This window comes from Nannospalax galili, unplaced genomic scaffold, assembly GCF_000622305.1.
Source record: "Nannospalax galili isolate Female #2095 unplaced genomic scaffold, S.galili_v1.0 scaffold461, whole genome shotgun sequence".
Lineage (NCBI taxonomy): Eukaryota > Metazoa > Chordata > Mammalia > Rodentia > Spalacidae > Nannospalax > Nannospalax galili.
In genome coordinates this window covers 247,962-260,784 of record NW_008349975.1, presented here as the reverse complement: position 1 = coordinate 260,784, position 12,823 = coordinate 247,962, and the positions used below count along the sequence as shown (strand labels likewise).

Genomic DNA, 12,823 nt, shown 5'->3' with positions numbered 1-12,823 from the left:
TTTGGTCTTTCTGAGACAGGGTCTCCCTGTAGTCCCAGCTGTCCTGGAACTCACTTTGTAGACCAGGCTTGCCTTGAACTCATAGAGATCCGCCTGCCTCTGACTCCTGAGTGGTGGGATTAAAGGCATGCGCCACCACACCCAGCGTAATTTTATTTTTTATGTTATTATGTACTTATTGTTTATTTATTTGCTTGTTTATTTATTTGGTTCTTTGAGACAGGGTCTCCTTGTAGCCCTAGCTGACCTGGAACTCCCTATGTAAACCAGGGTGCCTTCCAAATCAGAGATCCACCTACCTGTACTCTCCAAGTGCTGGGATTAATGGCGTGTGCCACCATGCTCGGCTACAACCAATAAAATATATGAAAATAAACTAAAATTCATATACTCAGTTAATCAAATCAGAAAAGCATATTCATTAAAGAGTAATTGTATCATATTAGTAAACATGATATAGTGTGAACACATTAGAGAGATTAGACAAATGATATTGATTCAGTCTTTAAAAAGATTATTTGATTTATTATTGTAAGTATCATATGAAGTCAAGAGTAGCCACTATTACCCACTACTCAACAATAGACTGTAAAGCATGTCTTGAAGAGGCAAAAAAATGGTTAGAAAAAAAGAAAATGTTTTAAAAAATCCTTGCCATTGCTTGTAAATATTATGAAATCCTACCCTGAAAGCCCTAAAAAATTTACAAGTGAATCATTTTAATAGGCTATTTGGAATACTTCTTTTTTGTGTGTATGTGACAGTGTCTCTGTAGCTCTACATAGCTTGGAACTCCTTATGTAGAGCAGGTTGATGTTGATCTCACAGAAATCTGCCTGCCTCTGATGGCAGAGTGCTGGGATTAAAGGCTTACACCACTTTGCTAAGTCTGTAATACTCCCTAAATTCTATATATCAGGTGTAAGTTGGAATGTCCTCCAAGTTTTTTTTTAAATGCCTAAACAATAGTCTTACATAACCATTAAGCCTGTGAACCATAACAATAACCAATCTAGCAAGGTAGCCCCAATACTGTAATAGTGGCACTTACATCTTACGGGTAATCAACAACTATCTCATTGGAGTTAAGGTCCACTCAATAAAGGGAACTCATGCATGGTATTGCAAACTTAGCAGAGTACACCTTGGCTGGTGAGATCATAGAGAAACTACTACTAGCATTTTCCTAAATCGACATAGCTTCTAACTATATCTTAAACATATATAAATATATACTTTGGTCTTTTTGAGACAGGGTCTCCCTGTGGCCCCAGTATATTTTATAACCACAAATAAATGAACTCTCAGTCATAAACAAAGAAGCTCCTTTTTGTAACAAATGCAACAAATAGAAATCCATAACTGGTCAATATGAGAATTAGTAACCATGGGGTTCCCAGTCACAAGCAATACATCCTCAATGCAACCCCTATACTTAAGGCTCAGAAAATCATGGAGGAGGGGGTCCAGAAGATTCTGAGAGTGATAGGACATAGCTGTAGGTATGAAATCTCAACCATACCTAAGCAGGACCTCCATTATGACCACACTCATTGACATACCACTGTGGATGGGGGAAATTCCTCAAGGCCCCGCCCCTAGATGAATAATTGGAGGCAATCAACGGTTGCCAAGGGAGGGATAGTCAGTTTTCTCTGCGGTTGAACTCCTTGATAGATTATCCAATCCCAAGTGGTAGGCGGTAAACACATGTACATATGAGCAACACTAAATGAACATATTAAGCTCTGTATATAAAAATGCATGTATGTTAGTGTATTTGCATACACATAGAACAATAGATATAATAGAAGAGTAATTAATAAAAGAGAAAGTGTCGGGCAAAGGGAATAGTTGGAGGGGGAGGAGGAAGGGATGAAATATGTAACTATGTTGTACTCATGTATGAAATCTTAAAAAGGGTAGAGAAATCTAGGAAGAAATTAGTTTCCTAAGATTAACACTGACAAATCTCTTAGAATCGAGTTACAAACTATTCTGAATGATAATAAATAAACATGGTAAAAGATGTATTGTGTAATTTAACAAATACTCTAATTTATTCCTATGTTCAATATTTCATTTTATATCATTGCCATATTCTATGTATGATTATATGAAATTTAAATCCAATCTAATCATTTAAGGAGGGATGATGGGATGATGATACATCATTGAAAGAAGTGAGGGAGAGTCAGAGCAAGAGTGGGAATTTTAAAATTCAACCAAATCAAAATTAGAATTATTTTCTAACATATATACATAAAATGATGATTTTTACATGTGAAAAATGTGATATAAGATTTTATTCTACATGTAACCACCTATGTATACCATTCAAAACAAACAAAGAACACTGAAGATTACTAAGAGAAAGTAAAACAGGGACAAGAAATGAACAGAAATTTTATCAGAAAGGAGAGGAAAAATAGCTTGTGAATATTATGACAACTAATATGCAAATTGAAGTGATTACGTATCATTTAATAACCATCATATTGGGTAAAATACACACTATCAAGGGTTTACAAGGACTTATAGCAAAGGGAATTAAATCCATGAAGTGATAATTGTGTAAAATTTTTAGAGAACAGTGTATTAAGGCCAAGTAAAGTTGAGATGTACATTCTTTAGACAAACAAATCTACTATTTGATATGTGCCCCCAGAAGCTATTGTTTTTGAAAATGCATGCACAAAAATGCTTATTGTAGGATTATGCATGACAACTAAACCTGGAAAACACTCAAATTTTTGAAGAGAGTAGAATGCTATAAAAAATTAAAGAACAGTACAAATGAACTAACATTATGTGCATAGATGAATCTTGAAAATATTTATGAATGCAAGAAGAAAATCATTGGTTGTGATTACATTTTTAAATGTAGTTCAAACCCAAGAAAAACCAAAACAATAAATACATATATTGTAAGAACTATGTAGAAAAATAGAGAGTAAACATAAATTTTAAGTTTTAGAGAAGACACAATGGCACACTTTGCTTAGATATGCTGTATAGGAATGTTTATTTTATTCTGACCCTATACTGGTGTGTGTTTGAATGTTTTAAGGTCCTTTCATTTGTATCTATATATCTTCCAGTGACTCATATAAATGTTTTAAAATTTGCCAAGATTTTAGAATTGAAGAAATAATTCTATTAAAAATGTTAAAATATCAGTTTATTTTGTATATCTATTTCCTCTTGACCCATGGAAAGATGAGAAATTTAAAAAATCTGTTTATCCAGCAGGTTTACTAGCTGATGGTCAAATAATTGACCAATTATTTTAGATATGTCTTTAATCCTTAGGGAATTTCAACAGAGTAGAAAATCAAAAATAGAAATAAATTTGATACATAACTCACTATGGAAAAGGTTTTAAACCTGATTATGTCTCTGTAAATGCTTCATATTTTTCAAATACTATTGTTTCCTATCTGGATGTATACCTACTTCAATCTTATCCAGATTTACAAATTACTAACTAAACGATGTTCAAAAAGTTAATAAGTTCTTAAATACTTAGGATTTTATATAATTTTAGTCAAATAACATCTACCATCTTTGTTATGAAGTTCAGTAATGTACTAAGTGTTAAACATCAATTCAATATTTTTTGATTATTTTATTATTATCTGTTTGTTGCAGCTACAGTTGTCAAATTTAAGTAAACATCTCCAAAAACCTTCACCATCATGAAGCCATAAAGAACAGATGGCCAGATTAATGCAGAGTCAACCAAGCTGGTAGACATAAGAGATAAGAGGATTAAAAGGTGAACCTGGGGGTAAGGAACATATTTTAATGATTTTTCATTGTCTTATGTTCAAGGTGGAAAGATGCTGAAACCCAAAGTGTTGATTCTTTCGAAACAGGGAACATCTTTGGGAAAGATTATTTTAATAGAGATTTGGGTTAATTAAAAATAAACAATGAGAGAAAAGAGTGAAAAATTCTATAATCAGGTCACTTCTCTCTGACATACATAGAAAAGCCCTGTGCAATGTCAGGACTATGTAACTGTCTTGATGCAGTTATACTGAGGAGATGGTTGTGTGGATGGTTGACCATGAGGATCTCAAACAGGGCAGTCTTAGCTATGTTTCTGACTTGACTCTGAGGTAGTACCTCGGTGCTTTTCAAATCCCTTTCCAAACAGTAGTTGCCATATTTCTGTGACTTTATCTATCTATTATCCATGTATCTATTTATTTGCCTATCTATCTATCTATCTATCTATCTATCTATCTATCTATCTATCTATCACCTATCTATCTATCATTATCTATCTGCCATCTATCTATCATCTATCATCTCTCCTCTCTATCGTCTATCTATCTATCTATCTATCTATCTATCTATTATCTATCTATTATCTATCATCTCTCCTCTATCATCATCTATCTATCATCTATCTATCTAACATCTATATATCATCTATCATAATCTATCTATCACCTATCTCTAAATACCTTGTCTACATATCTATCTATCTATCTACCTATCATCTATCTATCTTCTATCTATCATCTATCTATCATCTATCTATCATCTATCATGTCCCTTCTGTGGGACTTCACATTACTGATACTGATTCAGAATTTTAGCTTTCAAGAACTCAATATTTCAATGTTTCTAGAAGGACTTATTCTTTCTTATAACTTCTTCCTTCCAACTATATCACCAACAAGATTTCTACAGAAGTTAATATATACTTGTTCTCATTTAACTTTTATCCAAGTATCATTAACTTCATGTACCCAGTTGCTGCAATTTATGGTGTAACCCCTTAAAATGTCCCAAACTTGTACTCCCCGGGAGCTTTTCACTGCCAGTTAGATATACTTCAGCTTAGCTGATGACTGAAACTTGTTCAGTATACATATTTCCTGGATTCTATCCTATTGAGCCCCATATGATTCACAAAATGATTTTAAAAGACTTGAGTAGACAAGGTTATATAGACTTGTAAAATTTTAAGGATCTCTTCTATAGCCAAGTACAGTCCATTCAATATTGGTTTTCTTTGTGAGATTTGAAGTCATTTGTTTCTGTCCAGTGCTGATCTCTAATGCCCCATAAGACAGGCATATTTGTTATGCGAAGAGGAAATTCTAAACAAGATCTTCCTGGTGCCAATTGAGATGCTGTAGGGAGTAAAGCATCAGTGTATCTCACACTGACTCCATACCTGAGCGCATAGCCTCTTTCTGAATGCTCTCATAGTCATGCCAGTCCTTTCTTCTCAAGCCATCTGTCCATGCATAGAACTGCCCATCTCCCAGGCCCAGTGGAAACGTCTGTGGAAAAGGAAAGCATTCGAGCATAAAAAGGAGGTATTTCCTTTGCATGGTTGGTAAACACAACAGGATGCATAACATGCTATCAAAGAATATTTTGTTAAATAAACAATTCCTGTAAGTATGGGGGAAGAAAGCTATTGCAAGTGATTGATAAAACAAACATTTTAATCCCCCTTTCTTAATCTTTAAAATGAAGGCATGCCCTCCTGCAACTTCTGCCACCTCTTATTTCATATGATCTAGAGACATGATTAGTTCAGTACATCCCCTCCCGTAAGTATAGATACTCAGTTGTTTTCATTTGCTTAAAGTGCAAATATTGGTAATGCTACTGATCTTGCTGTTAAATTGAATAAATTTTGTTTTGTGATTTACAGTTTCATTCATTTTGGTCAAATGTGTTTGAATGGCTTTTTAATATTATTAACAACTGTTCATTGGATGGTCGTTATAAGCCAGATACACTAATAAGTGCTTTGTGGATAGATCTTGTTAGATTTTATAATAATCTTAGGTAACAAATACCTATTTCCCTGTGAACTAAAATGAAGCTGAGAGAACTATAATTTTAATTAAGTCACCATGACAAAGCCAAGGTTTGGATCCACTCCTTACAGACCGAGGAGATTGTGGCCTTGATAACATCCAAAGTAGTGAATTCCATTCCTATTTCTTTTGAAGTACAGGGCACGTTTACACTAAGGGCTGAAATGGCAGCCCAGTCAGTCAACAATGTAGTTACATCACATGTTACATTTTTCTTGAACAGAATGTACTGTGATGTCAACTTGAAAGTTTTCTTTGTTAACCTTACTAGAGCTCCTAACTTTTCATAAGTGATGTTCACTTTGGCAACAAGAAACAGAACTTACTTTGAATGAAATTTATTTTTACAATCTTAGCAATCAAATAAGTTAAAATAAATGTTTCTTTTTCACATGCTTTTTGTTTATCTAAGTGGTAGAGTGCAGAAGGAAGAACATTTTATACAGCAGAGAAAGCCAGTAGTTTGAATGAGGAATACATACAATAAAGTACTTCCTTTCCAAGACCCTTTCCTCGTCAAATAAAATATAGTATTTCTTAGTGTGGACAGCACAGCACTGATACGTATGAAAAATTATTTACCATCAATTTACCCTTTAACTTACAAAATGATACACTTTTAAAAGGATAGAAATTGAATATAATGCTTAAAAATAACAAGATAATTTCAGTCACTGAAAGGGTTTTCCTATTTAGGTGACTAATTTACATATTTCAAATGTTTTGGTCATTATAATAAAAACTCAGAAAAGAAGAGAGAAACAGAAGTAAATAGTGAGTATATATAACCTATTAAGAATAATAAGGACAAAGTTTTAAACAAAGTGAAAAGAATGTATATGGAAAAATAAAATGAAAAGTAAAATAGAGACTAAATGAAATGGATATGTGTCAGGATTGAGAGCAATTAGTTAAAACCACATTAGTTTTTATAATTGATGTGTGTGATTTTTAAATCAGAAATTTTTTATCAAATCCAGCTAGAAGTTATAAATATCTACACTTAAAATATACATTCTGAATTTTGTCTTATTCATATATTTACAGCGAAAAATACTGAGCAATATTAAAAAAAATATACTGTTACAGATAGTGCTAATTTATGAATATGTTTTTCAGACTGATGGATTCTATGTGATATCTGGAAGTATGCTTGTGAACCAGCAGTGCTCTCTGGTTACCCAGCATGCCCTGTTTCCCTTGTCTTGGTATGTTTAAGATAATGAACTCTTTGTAACTGTTAATTCAGAAACATTGAACACCAAGTTGATCTTTATTTTCTCCACAAATCAAATGACAAGAAAGAGCCTGATTCATCAGGAAAACAAACAGCTGACATGAACTTTCCCTAAGTAGCTAAGAGGTGCTGCAAGGCATCCTGTGAATTTTATGACACTGAATTTTAGAAACAGTCAAGAACTGGAGGCAACAGATATAACTGTGGTTTAGGTTAAAAGTGGAAAAAGAAATTGAATTGTTTTTATAACAGGCAGTTGAACTACCTTGGTATCCCTCTCTGCTGAACCAAGGGGATTTTTGAGGCTGTGCACTGTACTCCCTACCCATGGATGATGGGAGTTAGAATGACAGAAGTCTTTGCTTAGCTGTTTGTGCTTACTCAAACAGTTAAATATAAAGATGGCATGTTGTACTGAAAATTTAAGTCTCATGTCAGTATATATTCCAAACATTACTAACCAGCTTGTCTTTCCTCACAAGATTCCAGTATGGGGCCGGCTCAAAGCAAGCATCGCTGGGACAAATATAGAGAGATTTCTGTATGGAGAATTAAAGTCACAGGGAGCAGATGTGGCAATGGATTTTATTATGCACCCAGTAACTATACAGGCGATCCCCTCACCAATAAGCCCTTCTCCACAGCTTACACTTGATACCATTGTTTTCATTGCTATGGGTGGGCAGAAAAGTATTGCCAGACTTCTAAGAAAGTTTTAACCAATAATAGAAAGGCCAAATCTAAACAAAAGTTATCATAAACTTGGGCATAGCAAAAGCATTTTCAAACACAGAAAACTTTTAACAAAGCCAAAATTTAATCACCTCGAAGATTTACGAAAATCTCTTCCTCAGAAAAAGGAATAATAGAAAGTTTAGATACTAGGAAAAGGCTTTTGAAAAATAATAATCTAATAATAGGGAAAAATGATTATTAAAGAGTTTAGAAAATGAAAATCCAAGCAACACTACAAAGAAATAGAAACCAGAAAAAAAAAGAAAAAACAAACAGCAGAAGATAAGGAGATACAGCACTAAATGAAGATAGCCAAGGCGGCAGCAAGCCAAAAGCTCTCTGGTCTTGATTGTAATGGAGGAATGAGGGTGCTTCCAAAAAGAGGCTTCCTGTAAAAGCAAAAACAAAACCACTAAAACCCAAAAGCAAAAAGACAAAAATGCCCCTTCTTGGCCTTTTGTTTAGCACATTGGAAAGACTTGGACTTTCTCAGATATTGAGATAAACTAGTAATGAATATATAAAAAGAACTAACTGTGGCTGGGTATGTTGGTACCTGCTTGCAGACTCAGCATTAGGGAAGCTGAAGTAGGAAGATACAAATGTAAGACATCGCCTCTGACTTGAATCATTTCATACTGGAGGAGAACTCATTAAACCTCAATGTCTAAAGGGAGCTTCCTTAAGATTCAGGCCATAAAAACTCAAAAGTCTCAAGAAGTCCAGGAAACTGACTAGATGCACAAGATCCCTCCCTCCACAAGGTTATAAACAGTAAGGACTGGTGAAGACAGCAGACTCTTCATCAACCTGTGGAGCTGTCTGCAAGTCTTGCACAGTACTCCAGGGCTCCAGGTGTAAAATGATTTGTTATACAACCTGGGGTAGCTGATACAGCTGTCATTAAATCATCTATATTCCTGTGAGTAACCCCAATAAGCTTATTGGTTCATCTGTTTGTACTTTGTTCTCATTGTTACTTTGGTCTCTTGTCAGTTTCCCATCTGGGGTCAGTAGGCATATTTTCATGTCTTACCAAGAATAGTATCATACACCACACACAAACACATTACCCCCCACACACACATGCACACACAGAGTAAATAAAGCTAAGAATGATATCGTGCTATAATAGAAGCACTAATGGGGCTGATGATACATGTGAACAATAGGTGTGCTGGTATTTTTTTCACCTGCCACAAATGTGCATAAAAGGCATTCCTAAATCAGTCCCAGTGCATTTATATAGAATTATTTTGGTACTGGAAGCACAACCTCACAGTAAATGCTCCATTAATATCCTGACCTTTGCTTTTACTGCAGCAATTTCCAGTGCTCAAGTCCCTTTGCTTCTCTCCTGCCTTTTGATACCTTGTGTCCTCAATATGATCATAGAAGTGCAGATTCATTATCTACAACATTGTAAGATGACTATAAAGAATATTTACCTTCATAAAATATTTGTTTCAGACCCATCAGTAGGTCAGTCACTTATTTAAGCACCCTTTTGATTTTTACCTTGTGGACATTTTTTTCATTGTTACAATGCTACAAATAATTAATTTGAAAAAATACCAAGGAGAGGGGAAACAAAATACATTAATTAATAACCAATAGTTATAACTGGATCCTAGGATCTATAAAATTATAGTGGACCTCTGAATGGGTCAAGAGGAAGTTTCTAGGGGTAAACCATTACGCATAGGCATCGTATTACCAGAGACAACAAGATCAACAAGGTGGTGCTTGTTATCTGACACATTAGCGGGATGTACGCTTCTAGGGACTAATGAACTTGGGAGCTACCTTAGCAGTGTTTCTAATTTTGTAATGAATATTAAAACAGCTCCCAAGAGCTACAGTGTGAAACAGGTGGTGAATAAAAAGAGCTCTATCCTTGTCCCTTCCTTTAGAGCAGCCTTATTTATAACATCTAAATAAAGTGTTACACTGGAAAGATGTGCTTGTCCTGGGAAAAAAACATCGCCTGTGTTTTAAAAGCAATCTCAGGTTTTGTCAGTCAATAAATGGGTTATTATTCTCACAATCAGCAATGTACCACTGTATGTTCTGTGAAAGAAAATATGATCTAGTGGAAGGATGCTAGATCCAGAGGTAGAGGGTAGAAACTGGGGTCTCTAACGACAGACAAGAAAACTATACCTTCTGTCAGTCTTCAGAAACTTCATGTGAAATTAGTCTAATAAAATTAGCTACTTTATTCACATCTCAAGGTATTTTAAGAAGTAAATCAGAGAAAGCACATAGAAGTGATTGGCTTAACAAAAAACAATGTACTAATGTCAAGTATTTTATATGGACACTGATCTTTTAATAAATATTTGAATAATTTCAATGACTCAAAACATTTTAAAAATTGCAACAACAATAATTTAGATTTCACAATTCAAAAATTTTGTGGGACAAAGTGTATTAATATAGATGTTAATTAAATATAATAATAGGTATGAAGTCTTATGTTGAGTTTCATTCAGTTTCTTGTACACATGGAATCTGTTTAAGACAATTGGACACTAATGGAAAATAATGTAATAAATGGGTAAATGTATATAACCAAAATTTATTCTTATATAATCATAACCTATAAGCATTTGTTGTTGAATGAAAATTCAGACAGTTTAAGTTTATTCTTTTATAAGGTCTTAAATATAATGTAACAAAAGGCAAACTAGAATTTGAATCAAATATATCTGCTTATAATTAATAAAACAAAAAAAATAGTGGTTTTTATTTTCCCATTATTTAAACTTTACTTTGTAAAATCATTTAGAAAAAATTTAGGAAGCAATGTGACACAAAGAAACAAATTCACACATATGATGTTGGACGCTATACCGAGCAACAGAGGGTCCATGTAGAATGTGGAACAGGAAAAGAAAAAAGCATAAAATGATATACAAAGTTATTTTTGTTGTTGTTCTAAAATCCTTTTCCTTCCTGAATTGGAAGAGACTTGAAGGATATGCAGTCCTTCTAGAATGATCCACGGAGTAGTTTCTGTATCTTTGTACTCCCACAGACCATATTGATCAGTTGATACCAGGCATAAAATCATTTTTAGAAGATAAAACCATCTTGCTCTTTAAATTCTGCATAAATTTTCAGATTTGGTATTATAATTCCAAGATACTGACAGAATAAAATAAGCTTTGAGCTGTTGTGGATTCCTGAAATCTACCCTCTTGACTTTATAAATTGGCACCTGCAACAGGGTCAAAACCTATCAGGCAAAGGCCTGTACTGAAGAATGAAGTTCATAGTTTTAGATCACAAAGTTTCTCAATGGAAGCTGAAAATATGGGTTGTTGTATAAAATATTTATTTGTAATTTTCAAGTAACTGCAGTGTTTGTAGAGCGTATTGTGCCCTGTCATGCCATCAGGACATTATCAAGCCCGCAGTTGCTAATCTGAAACCTCTAGCCAGATTGGTTCCACTGTCTTACTCATGACCCTTCATTCCATTTCCCTCAGAATTGGACAGTGTTCTCTTCATCCTGGGACAAACTGCACTGAGCTGACCAAGATCTTCTAAAATTATCCTTTATAGTATCTAAAATATTTAGAACACAGAATGATTTCTTCTGAAAGGTATAGGGAGAGATCATTACAATTATCTAGGATAGTTACAGACACTGCAACAAAGAAAAAAGGAAAATTGTTCATGAATAAAAAGTTCAAGATACTGAGTTCTGAGAAATAATGTGTGTGAATAGCCCTGGTTTGATTTTGAGATTAAAGTCCAAACCCCTTAGTGTCTTGATAATTCTTAGTGAGTTTGTTTCTGTTAATGGCAGGCTGTTACACAGATCACACAATTGATAGTCTATGAAATGTTATCATATAAATGTTAACCTTTATTTACATATTAACCTATAGGATTGATTTATAGAAAAAGCTTCTAATACACTCATTTTAATAATATCAGCATTTTATTTTCAGTGTCCAAGCAATACAAGGAAAATACAGTTTGGGAGCTCTGAGATTGATTCTCTTCCGCTCCAATGATCCTAAAATGAATTTTTAAATGAGAATTTTTTTCTCCTCTCTGGTCATGAGGAACGTTAAACACATTGTTGCATAGGCAAAAAGGTCACCCTCACTTGAAGATGTCTTGGCGTAACTGTGAAAAATTTCCAATGTCTTCATAATTAGATAGGTATCTGGAAGAGAAAAAAATACATATATATATATATATATATTATTTAGTGTTCTATGTATTCTAAATTGCCACTTTCTAAGTTTATTGACATGACCAGAATGAGTTGCTTGGTAACAGAAGATACTGCTATGATGAGTAACTAGAGAGACTGGTAGCAAAATATTCTTCTGTCAACAATACTATTTAAATTGGATTTGTTGGTTAAAAGGAAGATATTCAAAGTGCCTAGTACTACCCTCCCTATTTTAGGAGTAGTAAGGGCTCAGCAGTAGTCTTAATCCAGCGGACACACTTTATTTTCATCTAAGCATATAATATAAGATAGTTGTGTTACTGACTCTTAAAACTACTATAACTTTTACTTTAATTTATTGCAGTAGAAACACATTGATGGCTGGAAAGCCATCCCATCCAATTGCCATGCCCTGCATACCTTGGAGAATATTGATGTGATCAACATCTTAGAAAGATGGTAATTATGCTGAGTATTTTCTCCAACTTCATGTTGTTTCCTTTCTGATTCCTAAGGAGAAAGATAAAGAAAAAGAAAAAGAAAGAAAAGAAGAAAGAACAATTAGCATGGAAAAGAAAGACATAATTGTGGAAATGTAAAAACAATGAAAGATCATGTTTAAAAAAAAAGCATATTATATTAACCTTCAAGTATCACCTGTCCCCCTCTTGATGGTGGATCCACACACTTGCGATTTTCTTGGGATTAAGCCCGGATTTCATGACCCCCTGAATTTTTCTTCAGAAGGACATCTTGTGGTGCCTCTAGAATTCCACCCTATCAATTTGTCAAGGAAAAATATAG

General features: G+C 33.9%; 1 protein-coding gene across 1 annotated transcript in view; it reads right to left on the bottom strand.

Moving 5' to 3' along the window:
* Galntl6 (polypeptide N-acetylgalactosaminyltransferase like 6) overlaps window positions 1-11,984 on the bottom strand; it is an 852,377-nt gene extending 840,393 nt beyond the window's left edge. The window contains exons 1-2 of the mRNA XM_008847131.1: window positions 11,948-11,984; window positions 5,195-5,303 (exon numbers count right to left, since the gene is read on the bottom strand). Of these exons, the coding sequence (XP_008845353.1) occupies window positions 5,195-5,204 (10 nt within the window). The 5' untranslated portion in view covers window positions 5,205-5,303; window positions 11,948-11,984. The remainder of the gene's footprint in view (window positions 1-5,194; window positions 5,304-11,947) is intronic.
* Window positions 11,985-12,823: the final 839 nt, after the last annotated feature.